Here is a 27862-nt window from a genome sequence, read left to right as displayed (position 1 = left end):
AAATATTTATTTCCTGTTTTAAACGATTCTGAATAGTTCAAGAGTTTTTTCCTCTTTTCCTTTTTTTTAATGCTGCTTTTTGGATGTCCATAATTCTGGTTTGTGATCAATCTGTTCTTTCTAAAAGGGAGGTATTAGTATGTATTTTATTAATGGCAAGTTTCCTCTCCCCTTTTTGTTAAGCATTAATGTAATGATATTGTAAATTAACTATACTTTAATTAAAAAAAATTAAAGAAAGAATTATCAAACTAAAAATAAACAAATAAAATCACCTAAAAAAGAATTAACATCATGTTATGATAGGTCATGTATATCTTAAATTTCTCTCTTTGTTTGACTTAGTTTTGTGGTTCCCCAAACATCTCATTATTTTTATTTCATTCTTATTATGAACTATTGTTGAATTTTGATTATTACTTCTTATTGCTCCTCATTTGGGAACCTCATGAAATTTCTTTCTGCAGTCAACATATTAAGTTTTAGAAGCACAAAATACAAGCTCTGAAACCTAATTACAATTGACCCTTTATCAACATAGGTTTGAATTTCCTGGGCCCACTTACATAAGCATAAGCAAACTTTTTTCAGTAGTACTTACTACAGTGCCTCACAATCCACAATCAGTTGGTCTAATCTAAGGATGTGGAACTGTGGATTCAGAGATTTGTTGTTTAGTCACTCAGTCATGTCCAACTCCTTTGTGACCCCATGGATTGTAACACACCAAGATTTCCCAGCCAAGAATACTGGAGTGAGTTGCCATTTCCTTTTCCAGGGGATCTTCCTAACCTAGGGATCAAACCCATGTTTCCTGCTTTGGCAGGCAGGTCCTTTACCACTGAGCCACCAGGGATTCAGAGGAACCTTGCATATAATGGAGGGCCACTACAGGTAATATGTGGAGTTTTGGCTGTGCAGAGGGCTAGTGCTCCAATCCCTGCTTTGTTCAAGGGTCAACTGTACTAGAAAGCTAATAAACAGTCACGAGCTAACGTTAGGTACTAAGGCATAAAGCCCCAAACTGTTTATTTTCATATAAAACTAAGGCTAGAATCATTGCATACAAGGGTCTGTTAACTGAAGTCCATCGTATTTGCTTCATGTCTTTTTGTTCAAAGAAACTTAGTTCTACAGTTCTAGTGTGTACTACCTGCAACTGATTTTTCCCCCTCAAGACTTACCAATTAAGAAATGATCACCTTGTAGGAACGCCAGTAATTTTTTTTAATTTCATAAGCAATGTAGTTAAGAAATGTTTTTATTTCATGTCATTAATGTTTAGTCACAAACTTTTATCTTTTTAGAGATATAAAGAGTTTACGCAGTTAAAATCATATGTCATTTATTGTTGTTTCTTATTTCTTTCTCCAGGCCTAAAGTCCAAAAGCATTAATGATCTGGTAAAAGAAATAGTAAGAGAACAATTTAAAATTTTTCAAATTGACATAGAAGAGACCATAGCGCAGCTCTTCAAGACTGTATCAACCGTCTCCAAGGAACTCGAAAATGTCAGACAAATAATTCAACAAGTTAATGAATCTGTAATTTCAGTAGCAGTCCAGCAAAAGTCTGTTTTAATGCAAGAAAATAGGCCTACTTCAACTGATATACTGGACCTGAAAGATCACATTGTAAATATAAGACAAGAAATGACCTTTATGTGTGAGAGGCCTGTTAAAGAACTAGAAGCAAAGCAGACTCATTTAGAAGATGCTCTAGAACAGGAGCGCTCCAGGAGAATTCTATATTATGAATCCCTCAACAAGACCCTTTCTAAAATGAAGGAAGTGCAAGAGCATCTTTTATCAACTGAACAAGCATCAAATCAGAAGACTATTCCAGTTCCTGTATCAGTTAGCAATAACATCACTGAATATGTATCTACTCTACATCAGAATATAAAGAAGCAAGGTTTGATGTTGTTGCAGATATCTGATGATTTGCATGCCCAAGACAGCAGGATGAACAATCTCACCCTTGCTTTGGAGATGGAGAAAGAATCTGTCAGGGAGGAATGTGAAGACATGTTATCCAAGTACAGAGATGATATCAAAGTTCAAATTAAGGATACAGAAGAGAATTTACAAGTTTTAAACCAAACACTGGTTGAGTTTCTCTTTCCAATGGACAATAAAATGGATAAAATGAATGAGCAACTAAATGATTTGACTTATGATATGGAGATTCTTCAACCTTTGCTCGAGCAGGGAGCATCCTTGAGAGAGACAATGACTTATGAACAACCAAAGGAAGTAGTAGCTACAAAGAAAAAAGTGGAAAGTCTGACTAGGGCTGTCAACAGTCTTAATGTACTTACCAAAGAACTTACAAGAAGATACAACTTACTTAGAAATGAAGTACAGAGTCGTGGGGTTGCCTTAGAGAGACGTATTGATGAACATGCCTTAGAAACGGAAGATGGTATAAATAAGACAATAACTATTGTAAATGATGCCATTGATTTCATTCAAGACAACTATGTATTAAAAGAAACTTTACATAGAATAAACTATAATCCAGAGATCCATCATAAATGTACCCAAAATATGGACACTATATTGACATTTATTTCTCAGTTCCAACATTTGAATGACTCTATTCAGATTTTGATCAATGACAATCAGAGATATAACTTCATTCTGCAAGTTGCCAAGGCCCTTGCATATATTCCTAAAGATGAAAAACTAAGGCCATCCAACTTTCAAAAGATTTCCCAAATGTTCAATGAAACCAGTTCCCAAGTGATAAAATTCCAGCAAAATATAAGTCATCTGGAGGAAAAAATACTCTCAGCCACAAAAGTTTCCAAAAATTTTGAAACTCGATTGCAAGGCATTGAGTCTAAAGTGACCAAGATGCTCATACCTTACTATGTTTCACTAAAAAAAGACAGTGCAGCTACAAATGAGAGCAACCAGGCTCTACAATTGCAGGTCTTAAATTCCAGATTTAAAGCACTAGAAGCAAAATCCATCCATCTTTCTATTAATCTCTCTTCTATTAACAAGACTCTCTATGAAGTAGTAACAATATGTCATGATGCTTCTAGAAGTATATCAGAACTAAATGCTACCATACCCAAGAGGATAAAAGATTCCCTACCAAATATACAACGTCTTCAGAAAAGTCTGACAGAATATGTGGAATCAGTAATTGAAATAAAAACTCAAATTGTCCTATCTAATTTAACTTGGTATGTAAATCAATCATTGCCCAGTAGTCTTGCAAATATTGTCAAGTCACAGAAGCAGATAAAAACGTCACTGAAGAAACCAAATACTCTTAAAACAACAGTGAACCTGACAACTGTCCAGATAGGCCGGGCCCAAAGAAACACAGACAACATTCTACTTCCTGGTAAGCTATTATCAAAAAATAACTTTTAATCATTTTCCTATATAAGTCTATTTAGTAGATATGTATGGTTTAGCAAGATCATAAGCTTTGGCACTTAACTGAGCTTGGACAAATAGCTAAGTAATTCAAAGATCTCTGATATATTATTTGAATCTTATTTCATCCTGTGTAAAGCAGTTATCAATACAACACAAATGCTTATAGCATAAATACTTGTTCTATATGTCTTAACTTTTTTTCTGACAGGCCCCCTATAAAACAATCAAGCTTGCCCTTGTAGAACATTTTCTTTGCATATGTAATTAAAGGACTTTATTAGACAATGAGCTCCTTGATGAATAAGACTAGACTGTGTCCTGTTCATTTTGGTGTTACCTGGCAAAATGTTTGGTATGCCATAGGAACTCAGAGTATATCTGTTGAATGACTGGCCCAGTGAATGTACAGTGAGCAGAAATTCAGTTTGGGCTGATGACAGAAGGCCTTGAATGACAAGCTAAGTATCTTAGTCCCTTTGGGCTATTTAACAAAATTCCGCAAACTAGGTAGATTATAAACAACAGAAATTTACTTCTCAACATTGTAAAGGCTGGGGAAACTAAAATTAAGGTGCCAGCATAGTAACAATCTGGTGAGGGCCCTTTTCCTGGTTCACTTGATTCTGGTAATCACTAGCTGTATCCTCACATGGCAGAAGGGGTGAGGGAGCCTGTGAGGTCTTTGATAAGAACACTAATCCCATTCATGAGGGCACAACCCTCATCTCCAAAGCATCTCCAAAGGTCCCACCTCCTAATATCATCAATGGTGGGGGTTAGTATTTCAACCTATAAATTTTGGGAGATACATTTCAGGCAGGTAGACATGATTTTGTAAAGAGTGGTCTTTGGAAATTTCGGGCAAAGTGTTGGGGTATGGTGAGAAGTGTGTCTCAGGAGCATGAAGCCAATAGTTGTGTGTAGCATGAAATTAGAGTACCAGTTAGGACATTATTGGCAAAATCGTAAGAACCAGATCTTGGGAAGAGGTAGCTGAATCAGAGGAGATGGGTATGAATAATGTAAAAGTAATATTAGCAGAAATGAAAAGATAGTGGGAAAATTAATGGTCTAAGGAACAACAACACATAGTTCCAGTCCTAGTTGTTTCAGTATGTCTGTGTAGCCTTGAGTAAGTTGACCTCTCTGAATCTCAGATTCTTCCATTCATGTGATGGAATTGCAATAGGTATTTTGCTGAGCTCATTAGCAGAAATATCCAGTCCCAGACTGTATCAGTCACAGACTGGATCATTTAAAAAAAAAAATATGTGAGCCATTCACAGCCTGAATGCATGGCACTTGGGAAGGGGAGAAAAGTAGACTATTCTGTGGTTTTGCACTTGGGAAATGAGAGAGTAGAAGTACCATTGACAAATATTGTAAACACCAGAGGGGAAGCATACATTTGAGAGGAAAGAGGAATTTATTGTAGTGCATATAAACTACTTAATAATCTCTCTGTATGAAAGAAGTGTTTTATTGAGATGTTTGGCATATGAGTAACATTAAATAATCTCTTCACAATGAAAAGAATACTATTCCTAAAAGAAATGGCAGTGTACCTCTCATACAAGTCTGCTTTTAAATTATACACTCATTTGGATGAATTTTGTACTTTACTGTTTTTTAATTACAAAAGGATAATCATTATCCTAGAATAATATGACCCTTCATGTTTTATCTCTGAATGTTCTGATAATATTAAAAATCACAGAATAATACAAAGTTGAGATATCTCTTCACTATTTAAACTATTGCATTTATTTATGTATGACTCCTTTCAAATTAATCTGACTCAGGAGAACTAATCCCACCCTATGGGATCACAGAACAATTATTTAGGCTTTACATATTTCCAAGAAAAGGCAGTGTTTCAATACAAGATGTTCTTATAATAATAATTTTAGGAAAAGTAAGTTGTTCTTCCTCCATACTATTTTAATCCTTGGTCTTTCCTCTGTGGACACTGCAAATGAGTTTGTTAAGCTCCATAGGATGTGTGATCATACACCAGATAAGCCATGTCTTTTCCCCCCTTAAATCAAAAAAATACCTGTATCAATAGAGCAACTATACATTTAAATAGCTTCAAAATTAAGAGATTCAATAGAAAACAAAAAACTAACAGTTTCATATTCTTTCATTACAAAGAATGCATGCTAGGAGCTTATAAAAATTGCATTGAGTATTTGTATACCAGTATATTAATGGGCTAATAATTAACTTAGTATTGATTCTTTTTTTTAATGATGCTTTGATATAATTACTTCTGGTTTCTTTATTTACTGTAAGTAGAATTTTTATAGACCTAAAGTTAATAATTAATTAAAAGTTCTTTATTTTATCTTTGTAAAGATAACCCATAATGATATCAGAGCAATGGAGATTTATTGGCCTAATTTCATATGTGGGGTAGATATTCACTTTATGCAGGAATAGCAACATAATATGTGGGGCCCTTTCAAGTGGATGCGTAGATACTCAGGTTCATTAAGCCAGGTCTGCTTCTATGAGCCATGAAACTAGTGGCATTCATTAGACAGCTGAGCAGGTAAAATATATGTAAGGTAATAAAATCAGTGGATTCAGGCTAAATTCTCCTATAAGAATAAACCAATTGCAAAATATACTACTTGCTTTGATACCAGCTGTGAGGCACACTGAAACACTACTTAAATTTGGCTGTTTCCTTTGACCTTTGCTATGATATGGTAAATATAGTTCAGCCACATTAATCCCTTCAATTCAGTTCAGTTGCTTAGTCGTGTCTGACTCTTTGTGACCCAAAGAATCACAGCACGCCAGGCCTCCCTGTCCATCACCAAATCCCGGAGTTCACCCAGATTCACATCCATCAAGTCAGTGATGCCATCCAGCCGTCTCATCCTCTGTCGTTCCCTTTTCTTCCTGCCCTCAATCCCTCCCAGCATCAGAGTCTTTTCCAATGAATCAACTCATCGCATGAGGTGGCCAAAGTACTGGAGTTTCAGCTTTAGCATCATTCCTTCCAAAGAACACCCAGGGCTGATCTCCTTCAGAATGGATTGGTTGGATTTCCTTGGACCTAACAGAAGCAGAAGATATTAAGAAGGGGTGGCAAGAATACACAGAAGAACTGTACAAAAAAGAGCTTCACGACCCTGATAATCACGATGGTGTGATCACTCACCTAGAGCCAGACATCCTGGAATGTGAAGTCAAGTGGGCCTTGGAAAGCACCACTATGAACAAAGCTAGTGGAGGTGATGGAATTCCAGTAGAGCTATTTCAAATCCTGAAAGATGATGCTGTGAAAGTGTTGCACTCAATATGTCAGCAAATTTGGAAAACTCAGCAGTGGCCACAGGACTGGAAAAGGTCAGTTTTCATTCCAATCCCAAAGGAAGGCAATGCTAAACATGCTCAAACTACTGCACAATTGCACTCATCTCACACTCTAGTAAAGTAATGCTCAAAATTCTCCAAGTCAGGCTTCAACAGTACGTGAACCATGAAATTCCAGAAGTTCAAGCTGGTTTTAGAAAAGGCAGAGGAACCAGAGATCAAATTGCCAACATCCACTGGATCAAGGAAAAAGCAAGAGAGTTCCAGAAAAACATCTATTTCTGGTTTATTGACTATGCCAAAGCCTTTGATTGTGTGGATCACAATCAACTGTGGAAAATTCTGAGAGAGATGGGAATACCAGACCACCTGACCTGCCTCTTGAGAAATCTGTATGCAGGTCAGGAAGCAACAGTTAGAACTGGACATGGAACAACAGACTGGTTCCAAATAGGAAAAGGAGTACGTCAAGGCTGTATATTGTCACCTTGCTTATTTAACTTATATGCAGAGTACATCATGAGAAATGTTGGACTGGAAGAAGCACAAGCTGGAATCAAGATTGGCGGGAGAAATACCAATAACCTCAGATATGCAGATGACACCACCCTTATGGCAGAAAGTGAAGAGGAACTAAAAAGCCTCTTGATGAAAGTGAAAGAGGAGAACGAAAAGTTTGGCTTAAAGCTCAACATTCAGAAAACGAAGATCATGGCATCTGGTCCCATCACTTCATGGGAAATAGATGGGGAAACAGTGGAAACAGTGTCAGACTTTATTTTTGGGGGCTCCAAAATCACTGCAGATGGTGATTGCAACCATGAAATTTAAAGACGCTTACTCCTTGGGAGGAAAGTTATGAGCAGCCTAGATAGCATATTCAAAAGCAGAGACATTACTTTGTCCACAAAGGTCCGTCTAGTCGAGGCTATGGTTTTTCCTGTGGTCATGTATGGATGTGAGAGTTGGAATGTGAAGAAAACTGAGTGCCAAAGATTTGATGCTTTTCAGCTGTGGTGTTGGCGAAGATTTTTGAGCGTCCCTTGGACTGCAAGGAGATCCAACCAGTCCATCCTAAAGGAGATCAGTCCTGGGTGTTCTTTGGAAGGACTATTGCTGAAACTTCAATACTTTGGCCACCTCATGTGAAGAGTTGACTCCTTGGAAAAGACCCTGATGCTGGGAGGGATTGGGGGCAGGAGGAGAAGGGGCGACAGAGAATGAGATGGCTGGATGGCATCACCGATTCGATGGACATGAGTTTGAGTGAACTCCGGGAGTTGGTGATGGACAGGGAGGCCTGGCGTGCTGCAGTTCATGGGGTCACAAGTAGCTGGACACGACTGAGCGACTGATCTGAACTGAACTGAACCACTGTCGTTTGCAGAATAAATACAATTTGTAGAAATAAAATCCACATAAACATACTTTTTTAAATTTAATTTTTTTAATGAAGCATAATTGATTTATAATATATTTTTTGTTTCATGTGTACAACACAGCATTCACTTAGACACACATATATTCTTCTTTAGATTCTTTTTTAGATTATATATATTCTTCCTTAGACTCTTTCGCCTTATGGTTATTATAAAATATGGAACATAGTTCCCTGTGCTATACAGTAGGTCCTTGCTGTTTATCTGTTTTATATATAGTAGTGTATATATATTAATCACAACCTCATTTATCCCTCCTCCCTTTCCCTTTTCCCCTTTAGTAACCATAAATGTTTTCTATATCTGTGAGTGTCTTTCTGTTTAATCTTAATAACTGATAGCCTCCTTTGAAGCCTAGTAATAGGAATACTATAATGATATAATATTGAATACTATTTAATAACACTACATCCCAGGCTCTTTTCAAACTATTCTACATATGTTCCTTCATTTGATATTTGTGAGGTAGCTATCATTATTCTTATTTTGAAGATGAGTAAACTAACCCTCTGCCTAAGGTCACGCCTTGTAAGTGAGACAGCCTGACTCCTGGGCTGTTGGACCCAGGGCTCAGCTGAACCACGGTACTCAAGTAGACTCTGAAGTGTGTTCACCTGCCTTTCTCTTCCTTCTGCTTATGTTTGATGCATCATACCTACTTCAGAGTCTGGCCACATCTGAATATTCCACGTGACCAGAGTTGATACTCCCAGAGAGTTTGCTTTCTTGAGAATCCATATACTGCCACTTTTTTCTGCTTCTCATCAGAGAGAAGTAAGTGGCTGTTTTTCAGTGTAGCTTTTCCATGATAATGGCCAGTGGGCAGTTGTAATTGAAAGTTACCGTTTGTTTTTCACAAGATCTTCTTGGGTCTGATGCAATAGCAGGTAAAATTCAGAGTCTTCTTCCCCTCACTTCCTTCTGAGCCATTTCCACATTCAGTTATGCTGACTATGATTCCTCCTAGGCCAATGCTGATAAACTGTTCCGGTTGAATCCCTAAATATTTGATTTGTTTCTAAACAATAGTCCAATAGACATCAAGAGGATTTCATTTCCACTTTGAAGATTTGTTTGTACAGTTGGCAGACTTGTCCCTACAGAAAGACTTTGGCTGCTTGCCTTCCAAGAGAAGCTGAATCCTGTGGTAACAATGTCAGCAGCATGGCTGAGGCTGTGTCCTCTGCTCGTGAGACCACTAGCTTTCTACTTTAACTATTTCCCCTGTATTTACCAGGTATATTTAACTCTCCTTAATAAACCTCTCATTCATCATGATCACTTTAGTTAACTCTTTTTAAGAAAGATTCTGTAAAAGGTTTGGTAGTGTATGATATACAACTTTTAAAATGATCATTGCTGTGAATATAAGCAGTTTAAAAGAGAAAAATAAGAAACTTGTGAACATTAAACTGTTATATCATTTTAAAATCATTTATAAATTTTGTGACACAGCATAGAGGCAGTTGTGGATGACTAAGAAGCATTGAATTGCCTAGCAAGACTTATTTGTAATAAGTCTTTTTTCCTAAAACATACTTCCCTCATTTATAAAATTAGAATAACATATCTACCTTACAAAGTTTATTTTAAGGATCAAAGAAATCAACTGGAATACAGTGTATTATTAACGTGGTTATGACTATATGATAAAATTTTCTCAGCTATATTCAATGTTTATATTTTATTTTCTTCAATATTTTCACTTAATATTTGATATGTAATTATTTCCATGTATTAACATAATTTAAATGCTCATGGTATTCCATTGTTCTACTTTTAATTTATAAGTCTCAGTGTGTTTTAAAGTCAACATGTTTATAAATGAGCTTAAGCTTATCACATAACAATAAGTCAAAAAGAACAAGATTAAAAATGTAAAGACTTTAATGTATAAAAATGCTTGTGCATTACAAGCACAAAAGAGATCTGCAGAAGTTTTAGAGTTTTCTTCACCATATTTCGGCTCTTTATATGCTTTTCCATGTTATAAAAAATAATCATTCTCACATATGCCTCAGGATAAGTTGACTTCTATACAAAATAGTGACTATAAGCTAATTAAAGTTTGAAGGATTGTTGCTTGAATTTAGTTTACAATGTGTTTCATAAGGTATCCAAAATGTCACACAAGTATGCTGATATGCTGGAAGCACTCATGGTACCCAGAAAATAGCTACACACACAGCTAAGGTTTATTATAGTGAAATTATGCATGATATAATCAGCAAGGGAAAAGGACCCAGGCAGAATCTAGAGAAATCCAGGCATAGGCTTTCTTAGGCTTTCTCCCTTCAATAAGGGGGTCACACTTGTGTGTGGGATCTTTTTTTTCTTTCCCAGTCACCAAAACATGCAGTAACATGCAATTTTTCTGCCCAGAGAAGTCCACCAGATATCCAACTCCTAAGGTTTTTACTGGAGCTTGTCTTAGTCAGCTCACACTGCTATACTGCTATGACAAGTACCATAGGTAAGGTGGCTTATAATCAATAGAACTTTACCTCTCACAGTTTTGAGATCAGACCAGCATGGTTAGTTTCTGATGAAAGACCTCATTTGGACTGCAGACTCAACTTCTTTTCTTCTCACATGACAGAAAGAAAAGGAGGGAGAGAGCTCTCTGGGGTCCCTTTTAAAAGGGCACTAATCCTACTCATGAAGGCTCCACCCTAAATATCTAAATGCCTCCCACAGGCCCCACCTCCTAATACCATCCCTTTGGGAGTTAGAAATTTCACATATGAGTTTGTGGGGGACACCAAGTTTCATCTTAAACAGGGCTGGTCACGTAAGCACATATCAAAACTCTAAAAGGAAAGCAGAAGTTCCGCCTAAAACATATCATTTGTACAATGAGTCAGGGCACTATGAAGACACTTTTTAATTAGAGAAGCCAAGTTCCCAGATATGGATCAAGGGCAAATCCTTGAAAGTCAGCATTTCTAAAGGTAGCAGTCTCAGGCCTGCTATATAAACTCTTTTCTGCTCATGATCTTAAAGACATTCTTTGTGCCAGAGTTGGTTAGCAAGCCTGTCTCTGGGGATAGCATCCCCAGTTTGTGTCAATAAAGCAGGGTCGAAGAGAATATTAAATGAAGTAGTTTTTGTTCATTGTTCCCGAGAAGAAGAAAAGAATCCCCTAGCTTTTCAGAGGATTCCCCTGTGTATGGAAGGATGACAGTTGAAGAGGAGATGCTGGCAAAACTGACAATTCTTTCCTGCCTCATGTCGTAAAGTGACCATGGAATCTAGGTGAACAGTGAGAACGCTATGTGCTTGACATTTTCATCTGAGCCAATTTATAACACATGCATCTGACGATAAAAAAGAAATGGGACAGGATACCAAGATTCATTTACATAGTCACTACATATGCTAAGATTAGTCTCCTGACAAGAAGCACAGCAGCTATTTCTCAACAACATCTTTGGTGTTTCTTTGACACCAAAGATTTTACACCAGATCTAATTATTAACTGGCCTGTGATTAAATACAGTGAATGGATGTCTTTCCACTGGTCGCTAACAACACTATAAGTTTCAAAACTGCACCTGACACTGTAGTATTATTTTGTGTTGTACTCATTGTCAAGCATGAGGAATAATCTGTTGGGATTATTAAATCACAAATTATGAGCATGTTGCACAGCTGTCTGAGTGGACATGATTCTCGCATCTTGACAAAAAATTGCAACATAAAAAAATAGTTATGCCATATGTTAACTGCACACGAAATTTGAAAAACGTACCCCAAAAGTTTATAATTGCCAGTTTTACTATGCATAGCTTCAATCTGAAAAGAAATTGGATCTGAAAAGAAATAATAAGTATTTTCTCAGTATTATTTCTCAGAAATAATAAGTATTAATATTTTCTCATGGTCCCAGAGTGGCTAGTTGAGATGTTTAATAATAAACACTATTTGGTTTTAAATAATAGGAAATAGTTTTTAAGAGAAATAATAAGTATTTTATTATAAATTTAATTTGAATTATTCAAATCTACTTATTTTGAACATCACTGTTTTTCAGGGGAAATATAACATGGCATTTTGTTTTGTTGATATAATTGGTTAATGTAAACTCAAGTCTCTTTACCTCCCAAACTAATTACCCAAAAATTTATTATACAGTGTTTGGAGAACTAAAGAAGTCAGTGAAAGAAAATTGTTGAGTCTCATTTTGCCAGTCAGTCATGTAGAAATTAAAATACACATCTACCTTTTACCAAAAAGGATATCATTTTTATAATCAACAGTGCCTTAAGAACTCTTTTCTAGACTTTATAATCTTAAACAAGTGTTAAATTTAAAAATTTTCAGGGATATTTATAATAGATTCAAGAGGTATCTGCACAAATATTAAGTGCCAATAAAATAAGGTACTTTTATGGATATTTGGGATATATAACACTTTTTAAAATTCCTATTTTTTGGAGCTAACACTCTGTCAGGGATAGAGAAAGATAAGTAAAAATGTAAATTATATAGTCTGGTAAAAGGTGATAAGCATTATGCATAAAAGAAAAAGTAGAGAAAGGTAGAAAATCAGAGTACTCTGGGATGTGCTGCGTGTGTATAGGGAGCCAAGGGTAGTGTTAGTAAATAAAATCATGGGATAGGGTTCAATATCTGGAAAAATAGTGAACCCTGAAGGCAATGGGAATAATATAAAGAAAGCTTTGTAATTTTGTTGTAACACAAGTTGACAGTGGAAGATGTACGTATAGAGTACTGTGGTATTTTGTTGTTATGTTTTATGTTTCAAAGTTTTTTCCATGTGTTTCTGAACACCATGTTGATATAGCTGTTTTGAACATGAAAGAAGAGAGACATGTCACAGCATATGCTAAGCACTAAATGAGGGTTATAGGAGTTTATTATCATAAGAGTTTAGTGTCTTATTAAGAACTGGATGTTTGGGCAAATCTCATGAAAGAAGTAATTTTGGGCTGAGCATTCATTAAATCAACCATTTATACGCTGTGTGGAGTATTATATGTTTAAATTCATTCTGTTAGTAACAATGAAAGACTTTTGAGCAAGAGTGTAAGATAATCAATAACCTCAGATATGCAGATGACACCACCCTTATGGCAGAAAGTGAAAAGGAACTAAAGAGCCTCTTGATGAAAGTGAAAGAGGAGAGTGAAAAAGACGCCTTAAAATTCAGTATTCAAAAAATGAAGATCATGGCATCGGGTTACATCACTTCATGGCAAATAGATGGGGAAACAATGGAAACATTGTCAGACTGTTTTATTGAGCTCCAAAATCACTGCAGATGGTGACAGCAGCCATGAAATTAAAAGACACTTGCTCCTTGGAAGAAAAGCTATGGTCAACCCAGACATATTAAAAAGCAGAGACATTACTTTGCTGACAAAGGTCCATCTACTCAAAGCTATGGTTTTTCCAGTAGTCATGTTTAGATGTGAGAGTTGGAGCATAAAGAAACCTGAGTACCGAAGGATTGATGCTTTTGAACGGTGGTGTTGGAAAAGACTCTTTTGAGAGTCCCTTGGACTGCAAGTAGATCCAACCAGTCCATCCTAAAGGAAATCAGCCCTGAATATTCATTTGAAGGACTGATGTTGAAGGTGAAACTCCAATACTTTGGCCACCTGATGCAAAGAACAGGTGGAAAAGACCCTTTTAATTGGAAAAGACCCTAATGGTGGGAAAGATTGAAGGTAGGGGGGAAAGGGGACGACAGAGGATGAGATAGTTGAATGGCATCACCAGCTCAATTGATGTTTGAGCAAGCTTCAGGAGTTAGTGATTGACAGGGAAGTCTGAAATGCTGCAGTCCCTGGGGTCACGAAGAGTTGGACATGACTGAGCAACTGAACTGACGATAGCATAATCATGTGTTTGCATTATTAAGATTTATTCTAAGTTCTTCCACAGATCAGTCACAAAATTACAACTATCCTGACTGGAATATATTAAGACCTCAATAGGTGATAGAGAAAGGAACAAAATGAAAACTGGGACCATTAGTTAAATGTGAATATATATTTAACAGAAAATAGCCAATTGAAAACACAAAAACTTAGAATAAAAATAACACCAACATTTAAATAAAGCATCAGTGATAAGAAGTCAGTCATTCCATTAATGGAAAGAGAAAGGTTAAGAAGGAAGCACAGATGCACAGGGGAAGAGAAGTTTAGTCTGTGATACATTAGTTTAAAGCTCTCTATCGTTGTGTGTGTGTGAGCTTCTGCATGCCCAATCGCTCAGTCATGTCTGATTCTTTGTGACCCCATGGACTGCCCCTTGCTAGGCTCTTCTGTCCGTGAAATTTTCCAGGAAAGAATACTGGAGTTGGTTGCCACACCCTCCTCCAGGGGATCTTCCCAAATGGGTTGGGAACTTCACCTGGATTGGTAGGTGGATTCTTTACCACTAAGCCACCTCTATCCCTATGGAAATGTCCAAAAGTCAATGAGTAATGTAGGTCTGGAACCAGAAAAGGGTTTGTAGATAAATATTGGAAATTATTGCACTGAGATGATAGTTGAGGGCACAGAAGTAAATTAGGTAGCTAGAGAAAAAGTAGAGAACTGAAGATAGAACCATGGGAGAGAGAAAAAGGAGCAATCAGAACCAGGCAAGTACATGAGCCTCTGAATCAAAGTCTTTAAGAAAAAAGAAAAGATTTTTTAAAAAGACATAATGATGTAGAAGGAGGACCTGTGCAAACAAAATAATAGAAATAAAAACGTTGGGGAGATGTCTGTTTATTGTTGATATAATTTACATGGAGTTAAATTCACTTGTTTTTTTTTTTTCTTTAATTCACTATTTTTGACATGCAGTCTGTGAATTCTGACAGATGGGTAGTCATGTAATCACCGCAAAAGTCAAGATGGAGAACAGTTCCATCACACCCTCAAATTCTCTTATGTACCTTTTTAATCAAATCTACCTCTACTCCCAGTCACTGTCAACAGTGATATGTTTTCTCCCCTTACCTTTTTATCTTTTCCAGAGTATCTTTTACATTAAATCATGTAAAACATTATACAAATCCACCAGTATCTGTTCTAGATACTATGTCCACCACAACATTATAACTTTTCTTTATCTTTCATGCTGTGTAGGCTTTTGAGCCTGGCTTCTTTCACCTGGTATATTTGAGATCCTTTGTTGCATGTGTTCCTTTTTATCACCGAATAGTGGTCCATTGTATGGATGGACTTACAGTTTGTTTACCTGTTTAGCAATTGAAGGATGTTTTGGCTGTTTACAGTTTGAGGTGATTATGAATAAAGCTGCTGTAAACATTCAGGTTTACATTCATACATACAGGTTTTTGAGCATACATAGTTTTCATTTCTCCTGAGTTATGCAGCAGTAGCATAACTTAGTTATAAAATAAATATAGTTTTAACTTTGTAAAAACTGGTCAACCACTCGCCATTTCCATTAGAAATGTATGAGAATCCTAATTGCTCCATGATCTTGTCAGCACTTGGCATTGCCAATATTGTTTATTTTACTATTCTAATAGATTATTATTGTATTTAATTGTGATATTATTTTGCATTTTCTTAATGACTAACATTGTTAACATATTTCAGTACCTTTGCCATTTTTAATATTCTTTTGATTGAAGATTATAACTCTAAAGAAAAAGGCAAAAACAGATGATAATGTTGAGTAAAAAATATTTTGTTTTCTGAATGGTGACTTAGGATAAATATAAATGACAAGTGTTAGAGTAAATCATGTGAGACAGGGCTAATCTATTTGGTAAAGATTGCTGATATGATTAAAAGAGCTTTAAATTATATTTGAAGTGTTGAGAAAATGATCCCACAAACAAGATCAATAACCACAGACGTGAATTTAAAAGAACAGAATAAAAACTAATAATTGAAGGAAAAGTAGTAAAGATGGTTGAAAACAATGTTTCCATCCATCTCTAACTAATGAACAGAGTATGAGTGCCTGTTCATAACTAATGAACAGGCAATGAATCTGAAAAAGTAATATAAACAACTGCTCACATTTCTAGAAGTTGTTGGAAAGGGACAGATGAAGTGTTTTTAGAGCAATGAAAGGATACGACTTATTTGATAGATATGGTTTTGATAAATGATGAAACAGAATAGCACTGAAATTAATATATACATTAGTATGAGGGTGAAAACATGTTAGCATTGGCATCAGGATGAAAGATAAAGAAAAGTTATAATGTTGTGTAGACAAAGTCTCTAGAGCAGATACTGGTGGATTCATATAGTGCTTCCCTCTGTGTATGACAAAAGTTGTCCAGAGGCACTGAGAAGTCCTCTCACAAGTCTGTTAGAAACTCCATTCTGACCTCAGCAGGGATCAGAGTTATTGGTCCTGCACAATGTTACTGTGTAAATGATGAAATAAAAAAATAAAATCCTGATGCTAATCTAGAACTAGGCATTAAAAATAAAAATAATTTAAATAAGTAATAAATAAAAATAAAATATTATATAAAACATGTATGGTGCTAGGTGTACTATAAACAAAAATAGAAGTAGAAGACATCAGTATGAAGTGTCCCTTCATTATTCATCAAATGCCTATTGAATAAGTGCTGAATGAGCACTGAGAAAAATTAAGTGGATAGAGGGGTAAATTAAACACAACCTCTCTTCTCATGGAGTTCAGACATTAAACAAGCAATTAAAATAAAGAATGGTAAATATTGGCAAAGACAGAGGGCTTTGAAAATGTAAGGAGTTCTTCAAGCAGTTCACATTTAACAAGAGTCTTTATAAAATGTGGGAGTAGGATTGATACAGAAGTATAATTTGAGCACATATCAGGGCTCAGAAAGCAAAGATCAGAACAAATTGAGACTTGTGAAACATTCCAATACAGTGGTAAAGGAATTTTAGTTCTGTTCAGAGCAGGGAAATGAATATTAACAGATTAGTCACACTATTTGCACAAAATGAGAGAATATTGAGTTGGCCAAACTTAATTGTACTGATCTTCATCAAAGAAAATAAATGGACTAGAAGGAGTTTGAAGTTCTACCCAAGATAGAAGTTGTGGAAAGTTTGCTTGAAATAATTCCATGTCTCTAGAAAAACACGCCAACGACATCATAGGATCAAACTCTACCTGATCTTTGAGAAAACGTGAAAGAAATTGAGTATTAGATAAAGGGTGAGATCATCTACTCAATCTTCCATCGCTTTGTTTATTCGTCTTTAAAAAGACAGTTCAGTACTTCTATATGGCAAGCACTGTGCTGGTCAGTAGTGACACAAAGTTTAAGAAGTGGGAACCCTGAGCCCTGTCCTCACAAAAGCTCACACTCTAATTGAAAGTAGGCACAAATGTGCAATCATATGATGACTCAGTGGGTAAAGAATTCACCTGCAACGCAGAAGACACAGGAGACATGAATTCGATCTCTGGGTGGGGAAGGTCCCCTGGAGAAGGAAATGGCATCCCATTCCAGTCTTCTTGCCTGGGAAATCCCATGGACAGAGGAGCCTGGTGGGCCACAATCCTGGGGTCACAAATAGCTGGACACGGTTGAGTGACTAAGCACGCACACAGGCCTGATAAATTCAACAGGAGCTTCAGAGCATCAAACACTTAAGAGAATGTATGTAATTCTATGGACAGGAAAGATCTAAAAAAAAAAGAAAATGATGTTTTATTTAGAGTCTGATTTTTATTAATTCAAGGACAAATTGCCCATTGAACACAAATATGTACAGGAACTTATAAAGGTATCTAACCATTTAAAAAATATTTTAGTAATAAAGTAAAAAAAATACAAATCAGATGATATACAAAAGTAGATTTGTAGCTGACTGTATAATGAAATAGAAATAGCTTCAACTGACAAATCAGTGCCAACCCATCTTTAGTTGTTTGTTACAAGGTTCTGTACTTAACAAGTATCCATTAAATATTTTTCCAAAATGAGAATATAGCCAATATCTTATCATAACTTTAAATGGAGTATAGTTTATTAAAATATTGAATCATTATGCTGTACACCTGAAACTAATAACATAACACTGTAAATCAACCAGACTTAAAAAAATTTTTTTCATTCTAATTACACAGGCATGCAGTTTGGTCACATTTTATGTGAATTTGAATTATTTAAATATGAAGTATAATGTATTTAAAATATTTATAGATCTCACTCGAGATAGATGTTAAAGCAAATAACCTTAAATTTAAAAATCATCAATGACCATGTTTTGAAGTGAATGAATTGTAAACAGTTTACACTATTTCCACAAGGTGGAGCCATAGTGGTAACTGTATCCAGTAATGTATTCTTCCAACCTTTTCTTTCCACATTATGTATTATGTTTATAACCATATTTATTGTTTATGACCATATTTATAACTTGAGGCTTTCTAAATAACTGAAATTATTCTATATCTAATAAGTGAACTGAAACACTGTCTTCAGCAAATTGAGTATGTTGGGAATTTATCCCACTCTTTTTCTGCTGTCTAATATTCCGACTAAGGTCCGTCTAGTCAAGGCTATGGTTTTTCCAGTGGTCATGTATGGATGTGAGAGTTGGACTGTGAAGAAGGCTGAGCGCCGAAGAATTGATGCTTTTGAACTGTGGTGTTGGAGAAGACTCTTGAGAGTCCCTTGGACTGCAAGGAGATCCAACCAATCCATTCTGAAGGAGATCAGCCCTGGCATTTCTTTGGAAGGAATGGTGCTGGAGCTGAAGCTCCAGGACTTTGGCCACCTCATGTGAAGAGTTGACTCATTGGAAAAGACTCTGATGCTGGGAGGGATTGGGGGCAGGAGGAGAAGGGGACGACCGAGGGAGATGGCTGGATGGCATCACTGACTCGATGGACGTGAGTCTGAGTGAACTCCGGGAGATGGTGATGGACAGGGAGGCCTGGCGGGCTGCGATTCATGGGGTCGCAAAGAGTCCGACTCGACTGAGCGACTGAACTGAACTGAATATTCCTTGCTGAAAAGAGAGTGGTAGTAATGGTGTTAGTCTCTTAGTCCTGTCTGACTCTTTGTGACTTACGGACTGTAGCTCAACCAGGCTCCTCTGTCCACGGGATTCTCCAGGCAAGAATACCGGAGTGGGTTGCCATTCCCTTCTTCAGGGAATCTTTCCGACCCATAGATAGAACCCAGATCTCCTCCATTGCATGCAGATTCTTTACTGTCTGAGATACAGGGAAGCTCTGCTGAAAAGATACTATAATTCATTTAACAAGTCCCTTCATCAGTGGTCATTTAGGGGTCCTACTATTCTTCACTAGTGCAAATGATATCATGAAGAAATTTCTTGAACATTAGCTTTGTGCAAGTGTGTCTGGAATATATATTCTGCTGGGAGAAATTTCTGGCTCAAAGCAAATGAACATTTTTAATTCTGTCAAATTGTCCTATTCAAAGGTTCCAACAATATACGGTCTAACCAACATTATATGAGAATGCTTATTTTTCTGCATGACTGTTTTGTTTTTAAATGTTGCCACCTGATATAAAACATTGTTGATGGTAATTTGTTATTCCTTAATTAGTAATGAGGTTGAATAAGTTTTAAACTATAGTTGTTCACTGACTTCCCAGCTCGTATTACTTGCTCATTTGCCACAATTTTTACAGGGTTACACTCTTTTTTGTGGGGATTAGTCAGAACTTTTTATTTATTATAGATATTAGTCATTAGATTGTTGTGTCTGTAAAAAAAATTTTTCTCTTCACCCAGCACTTTGAAATTTCATAATGTGTGGCTTTCATTGCAAATGAGTTTTGAGTCTAGGTGGTCAAACATCAGGATTTTTCTCTTATTTTGTGTTGAAAGAGCTTTCTAAAATTTTAAAGCTCAACAAAGATATTGTTTATTTGATTATAATGTAATCATTTTTCACATTTAGTATTTTTATGCACATGGAATTTATATTTTTATGAAAATACAGTTAGTTTAGCACCATTTATTGAACAGACTTTGTTTTCCTTCTGTGATTTGAAATATTACCCTCATCATGCACTGGTTTCAATTGTATGTGATTGTGTGTCCAGATAGCCTATTAGTTCTACAGTTGAAAAAAATCTTAATATTTAACACAAATAAATGCAGTGGATCACAGAATTATTCTCACTTCCAAGAAGCAGGAAAGGGCTTCAGAAGCAGCAGCTCAGAGAGTTCAGATATTTCGTGAAATCCCATGACTGCATTGGTGGGTGATCTGGGCCTGGGAATGCATTTTTCCTATTTCTGACTCAGTGTTTTTCCCATTCTGCTGCAAACTCTAATTTGACATCAACAGAAAAACAGGTCACTTTTACCCTCTTTTGTCTTGATTCTTTTTCAGTAACAGAGGAGTATTCATACTGTAGTAGATCCCCGTGCCAGAATGGGGGTACGTGTATAAATGCAAGAACTAGCTTTATCTGTGCTTGCCGACATCCTTTTACTGGTGACAACTGTACTGTCAAGGTGGCAGGAGAAAATGCTTTAGCTCCAGGTAAGAAAGTGCTTGTGTCCTTGGATTTGCTCAATGTCCTAAACAAAAATATTTTTTGAAATGTTTACAAATGAATGTTTAGACCTGCTTAATCTGGACTCACTTGAGGATTAATTCCTTTTACGTCTGAAATTCACTGAATAACGTACATGATTTTGTCAGATAGACTAATTCATATACACTAGTTGAAATTTTCAATGTTGGTTTAATAGAAGCAGTTTATTAAAAATCCCCCAACTTGTTTTTTTAGTGCATCTTAAAATATATATTGCATAAGAAAATATAAATTATACTTTCTTAAAAGAAAATATATATTATATATATGCCATATAATATATATGTATACATAGTGTATATACATACATATATATATATATATATATATATAAACTTTTTCTCCTCAAACAAGAATACATCTTTGATTCATATCAAACCTGATCCCTTGAATAAAGCTTTAATAAGTGTATAGCAGTGTCTTCTATGAAGGTCATAATACCGTTCTGACTGGCTGAGGGCTGGTTAGACTATGCTAAAATGTAGTGAGTAGAGCAAGATGCCTTTTTGTCCATTTACTTACATAAGTATTGGTTGCTATAGATTTACTTCCAGAGTGTATCATTTTTTATTTTCACACACGAAAAATGTGTGCAGTTCTTAATATATATTCTCTTTAAAATGATGGCAAAAATATGTTTCAAATCAGGCTTTTCTTAATAATATGCTGCATAATAAAAAGTGAATTTTTTAGTCTGCTCTTAAATCTCAGCCTTTGTAAGTACATTTGGCATTAATTACATAGAAGATTGCTTTTGTCTAGCTCTGTATAGTGCATATTATTTCCTTGGGTTTCCGTTTTAGCCTCCAGAAACTGTTTGACAACGTGCGGAAAAAATTGTTTCTACATCGTGTCAGCTTTAATTCATGCAAGAGGCTTTAAAACATTCTGGCATACCATAATAATCATAAAATGCTTTGAATCCCTTCATCTCTGGAGAGATCAAAGACACACAAATTAATCTTTGAGGCATTTTTGTGAATGATATATTGAGTGTTACTGTCATTCTACCATGATCTAAGTGGAGAAACTGAGTCTCAGAGAGACTAAGCAATTTTGGGTAGTTCAGGCAGGAAAAGAGGCAGACATCCAGACACACATGCCCTTGTTAAGTCCAATGCGTAACCATTTTACTTCTACTAACCCTTTTCATAGCTGAGATAAAGAATAAAGATATAAACAAGATCAAAACATGAAAATCAACTCTTTCCATTTTTTTCCACTAACAGATTTTTCAAAAGGAACTTACAGATATGCACCGATGGTGGCATTTTTTGCATCTCATACTTACGGAATGACTACACCTGGTCCTATCTTATTTAATAACTTGGATGTTAACTATGGAGCCTCATATACGCCAAGAACTGGAAAATTCAGAATCCCCTATCTTGGGGTGTATGTTTTTAAGTATACCATTGAGTCAGTTAGTGCTCATATCTCTGGATTTTTAGTGGTTGATGGAGTAGACAAGCTTACATTTGAGTCTGAAAATGCAAACAGTGAAATACACTGTGATAGGGTTTTGACTGGGGATGCCTTATTAGAATTAAATTATGGGCAGGAAGTGTGGTTGCGCCTTGTAAAAGGAACAATTCCAGCCAAATTCCCCCCTGCCACTACATTTAGTGGTTACTTATTATACCGTACATAAATTAGCATGAAAGACAGACTGTCACCTTTACTGAGAAGCAGCCAGGGTTTTTATTTATCTTTGCATGCACATCTGCTCTGCTTTTGGTTTTTCAACATGAATGAAAACAAACCTCTTTATAAAATCTGAGTAAGGCTCTAAGTTTGTTTATTTCACAAAATTATTTAATTATCTTTTAGACAACCCATATATGAAGGAATTTTTGCTCCTAAAGAGGTTTAGTAGCATAGAAAACAAAATCAGTTTTTAGCATAACCATTCCTATTTTTGTTCTTTCATGTTAAGGCACTGCAATATAAAGGAATATTATAAAAGGACAATCAGTCAATATCTCCAGTCACAGTAATCTTTTCAACAAAACATTTAACTTTTGTGATTCCTTGTGTACATAAATATATAACATATGTTTCTTAAAATCACAAGTTCAAAGTACTCAAAGACCAAGAAGTCTTCCTTTAACTTTGATTTCAGTTTTTTCTGTTGGTTTAAAATTTTACATATTGAAATTTTCACTTGTAATGAAACATTTTAAACTTGAATTAGAAATTTGAAATATGTTTTACTATTGTTTCCTTCCTCAACTGTATTCAATATCCTGTGAAAAGCCATAAAGGAAAAGAATATGAAAAACAATATATATGTGTGTAACTCAATCAATTGCTATACACCACAAACTAACACAGCATTGTAAGCCAACTATACATCAATAAAATTTTTCTAAAAGATTATTTTTTCCTTCCTATAATTAGAGAATAAAGAAATAGTTAACACACAAACATTTACACCCAAGTCTAAAGACACAGAAGTGGATATTTTATCTTTCTTTCATCATACAATAACCATGTGTGTGCTCTGTCACACTCAACTCTTCGTGACTTCATGGACTGCAGCCCAGAAGACTCCTGTATCCATGGGATTTCCCAGGCAAGAATACTGGAGCAGGGTTGCCGCTTCCATCTCCAACGGATCTTTCTCACCCAGAGATCGAACCGGGGCTCCTGAACCAGCAGGCAGATTCTTTACCACTGAGCCACCAAGGAAGCCCATACAATATATACAGGGGAAAAATAAAAAACACGTTTCTATAATGAGTATCCTATGGCAACACATGCAGACCTGATTGTATTTTTATAACACGTGCATATATTCCATGGTGATATTATGATGTATGGATTTATGGTATGCTTCCTGTGCACTGGTTCTCTTCTATGCAGCTAATACGTAACATCTCATTGATTCCTTACAACATTTTTAAAAGGTGGGTATTAACCAAGTTCCACAGCTAGGAAGGACTAAGGTAGGATTTAGAACCTTCTCTAGCACCCACTTGCATCCTTTCTCTATCTTACCTCCTACAGATGTACCATAATTGATTTAACAATCCCTTTGAAGTTCATTTGGATTATCTCCAATGCTTCATTATAACAATATTATTGTAGTGAACACTCTTAAACATACATTCCTTATATATTTAAAAAGATATTTCTGAAGAAGAAATTCCTGTAAGACATTCTAAGAAAGAAGTAAAAGTTTTTGGTATGGAAAACATTCCTCATCAATTAATTTATTTAATGCTTATTATAATCCTATGAATAATGTACTAACCTTATGAGATATGTATCATATATTATTCTCTTTACACTGGTGAGAAACAGAGGCACATAAGTGGGTAAGTTTCACAGTAGTTCAGGAAATTGTGAGAATTTCAAGAACAAAAGATAAGCGTATATTTCTACTTTGCTAAAAGTTCTATCGAAAGGCCGTTGAGAAGATTGTTATCCAGTTTACTCATGTTAAGGAGTACTCATTGCCCCTAAGAAAGACATACTAATCAAAACTTACAGTGTTTAAAACTGCTGCCAATCTTAAAAGTGAAAATATTATTTCCTCAGAGCAGAAACAATTTTTTTTTTCAAATTTTCTAAAACTTGAATGCACATGTCCAAGCAAAGAGGTGTATTCAAATGTTGACAGTAACTTTGTGTGTAATAGCCAAAAACTAGGTTTTACCCACATGTTAGGCAACAGATGAATATTTAAGCAAACTCAGATATATCCACACAGCAGAGGACTGCCAATCAATATAAAGGAAGGAACACACAACACATACTATATGCCAATCTGTAAAGATTTCAAGCTGCAGCCTAATGAAACTTGGACAGCCCTGCAGGTAAGTGTGAAGTGTGTATTGCCCAGCAGAATGTGTCATGTTGAGCCAAAATTGCTGTGCCCTCACAGCCCAGCCTCAGTACACCAGGAAGAGTGGAAGCCAGTTGCTGACAAACGAAGGCCGAATGACTGACAGTTTCTCCTCTTATGTGTAAATGTGTTATTTTCAAAAGTATTCGGAGAATTTTGATAATTTCTTTAGTCCATGCCTAAACTAACATCACAATCTGAAATGTTTATTACTTCAAATACTAGATTAAACAGAATTTTTGTTTTCCAATTATACTTTTCAACAGATACCAGTGATTTCAATGCACTGCCTTGTAATAGCAAGAACAGTAGGAAGTGAGTCATTTGACAATATTTGTCATTGCCACGCACAAGTTAATTTTTGATTTTGTAATTAGATAATTTAGAACATTTAGCATTAAATAATGCTTTAGTGTTTGGGTTTTAATTACCAATTTTATCCTATATTTTTACGCATATTTGTAGAAATGCACAATTAAATGACAAATTGCCAACAATTACCAAAAGGCATTGTGGCCACTAAGTTTCTGTGAACTTCTTTGTGTATCTTTTTAAAAGCCATACAATATTATTCAGGACAGCTTAGCAACATATTTGTAACTGTCATGATCAAATTTTTCCATATATTAAAAAAGAACACTGGGATTTTCTTGATTTTCCTTATGCACACAGTAGACTTTAATGGATATTATTTTTCAGATTGAATTCCAGAGCTATTCTCTCTCACCAGACCTTCCTGCCTAGCAAACTCCCAAAGTATACTCAGACCCTAATTAGTGATGACAATTTCATACCCATTCATTCATCAGTTATTTAATAAATAGCCACTTTGTGACAGACAGGATAAATCATATAATAAAGTAAGGTAAAAATAAATATCAAGTAAATCAGTACAGACAGATACTGCATTTGAAATACATTGTTCAGAGTCATGCTGAGATTTACTCTCACCAAAATCATGAATAGCTCCATAAGAATGGAAAATGTATCTTTAATAACAAATTCTGCCAACAAAAGTCTGTCTAGTCAAAGCTATGGTTTTTCCAGTCATGTATGGATGTGAGAGTTGGACTATAAAGAAAGCTGAGCATTGAAGAATTGATACTTTTGAAGTGTGGTGTTGGAGAAGACTCCTTGAGGGTCCCTTGGACTGCAAGAAAATCAATCTAGTCAATCCTGAAGGAAACCAGTCCTGAATATTCATTGGAAAGCCTGATGCTGAAGCTGAAATTCCAATACTTTGGCCACCTGATGTGAAGAACTAACTCATTGGAAAAGCCCCTGACGCTGGGAAAGATTGAAGGCAGGAGGAGAAGGGGACGACAGAGGATGAGACGGTTGGATGGCATCACTGACTCAATGGACATGAGGTTGAGCAAGTTCTAGGAGTTGGTGATGGCAACTTTGTGAGCCCATAGGGTCACAAAGAGTCAGACACAACTGAGAGACTGAACTGAACTGAATAACCAACCTCCCTCTATTTTCTACAGCTCTGACAAACTTCCATTACTTGTTTTTGGCTCACTCCAGGAATAAAGAAACTTCATATTCAAAGCCAAGTGAGCCTAAATTGTTCTCTCTTACTACCTTACCAAACTGCTCATTTTGGAGAATGGGCTAGGATCATTAGGGCCCTGTGCTTAGTCTCTTAGTTGTATCCAACTCTTTGTGACCCCACGCTGACTCTTTGTGACTGTAGCCCGCCAGGCTCCTCTGTTCATGGGAATACTGGAGTGGGTTGCCATTTCCTTCTCCATTGGGGCATCAAGAAATGCTAAAAATAAGCCAAACTGATTTTCACTTGACAAAGTAATGCTCTTAAAGGGATTTTTTTTTTAATGTTGTTCATCTGTTTCAAAATATAAACTCACTGAATTGAATGAACTTCTAATTGGTAGAAGTTCAGTTATATATAAACATTATTTATATATAGATATTTACATTACACATACATTTGGTCATATGTAAATTCAGGTTTTCATTTATCTAATATATGTCTAAATACTTCTAAATACTTTTCTATCTCTATATATACATTATTTGTATTATATATATAAAATTTAAGATTTTTATCATGAACTTTTCATCCAAGTCTGAAGGAAATGGGTTGACAACTTGGCACTTTTTTTTTATAACTGCTACAGTTTATTACTGTCAATTTTTTCACATTAGAAACTAGTTGAGTAATAATCTTTGCTTTCAAGGGCAATTTTTAAATGCAATGAAACACTCCTTTCTCAAAATTGTTTGCCTATCCTCTATCTTTGCAAGCACGTGTGGGACACTTCAGAGCAGAAATGATAGCCCACTCTTCCTAGATTGCACATTTACTCTGGTTGATCTTCCCTGTTAGAGGCAGAGATGTTTGCTGCCCCAGTGGTTTCAAACCCAGTGCTTCATCAGTGAGCCAAGAAGTGTTATAATCTGTGAGATCAGTGAGAATCTTCAGTCAGCTATATTGGGTCTGTGCTTGGGAAAAAAACAATAACAACGTAGTGTTCATTTCTCTGGGCTGACGTGCTAATTAAACAATCCCAAACTCTGGAAATGTCCAAATTTAGGATTTTTTAATTATTTTTATTCATGGGTTTCTTCATGAAATATCAAAACCCAGATTTTGGTCAAAACATTTCCCAGAAAACAAGGGTCAGATGTAGTAATATTTATAATATTTTAAAATGTTATTTGCATATTTTAAAAATATCAATCTATAGCAGATTTTGGTTTATAACATGATTTCCTATTCAGTTCAGTTCAGTTCAGTCGCTCAGTCATGTCCAACTCTTTGTGACCCCATGAATTGCAGCAGGCCAGGCCTCCCTGTCCATCACCAACTCCTGGAGTTCACTTAAACTCACGTCCATCGAGTCAGTGATGCCATCCAGCCATCTCATCCTCGGTCGTCCCCTTCTCCTCCTGCCCCCAATCCCTCCCAGCATCAGGGTCTTTTCCAATTGAGTCAACTCTTCACATGAGGTGGCCAAAGTACTGGAGTTTCAGCTTTAGCATCATTCCTTCCGAAGAACACCCAGGAGTGATTTCCTATTATATTCAAATAAATACTTATAGCAAGCCCAAAGAAGATTACAATTAAAATGCTATAAGACCACCATCTAGGAGTCAGTGTTTTTTCCAGTGTATTTAAATCTATATCCAAAAGTTTGGATTAAAATACTTGAATTCCCTATCTTTTAAAATCGAACAACTACTGTATCAAGTCCACTCAAGTTAAGAATGAAAACACTACATTACACAACCCGAGGGTTGGGCATTCTTATAAAAACTACTCTACTTTGCTTACTTAGCCAGC

General features: G+C 35.8%; 1 protein-coding gene across 1 annotated transcript in view; it reads left to right on the top strand.

Annotated features, from left to right (window-relative positions):
* The window catches only part of MMRN1 (multimerin 1), an 85839-nt gene extending 63158 nt beyond the window's left edge, over positions 1 to 22681 (top strand). The window contains exons 6-8 of the mRNA XM_052641741.1: positions 1375 to 3360; positions 20495 to 20647; positions 21932 to 22681. Of these exons, the coding sequence (XP_052497701.1) occupies positions 1375 to 3360; positions 20495 to 20647; positions 21932 to 22353 (2561 nt within the window). The 3' untranslated portion in view covers positions 22354 to 22681. The remainder of the gene's footprint in view (positions 1 to 1374; positions 3361 to 20494; positions 20648 to 21931) is intronic.
* The last annotated feature ends 5181 nt before the right edge of the window (positions 22682 to 27862 follow it).

The sequence above is a fragment of the Budorcas taxicolor genome, chromosome 6 (genome assembly GCF_023091745.1).
Source record: "Budorcas taxicolor isolate Tak-1 chromosome 6, Takin1.1, whole genome shotgun sequence".
NCBI lineage: Eukaryota > Metazoa > Chordata > Mammalia > Artiodactyla > Bovidae > Budorcas > Budorcas taxicolor.
Note: the sequence above shows the minus strand (reverse complement) of the source record. Positions and strands in the feature narration are given on the sequence as shown.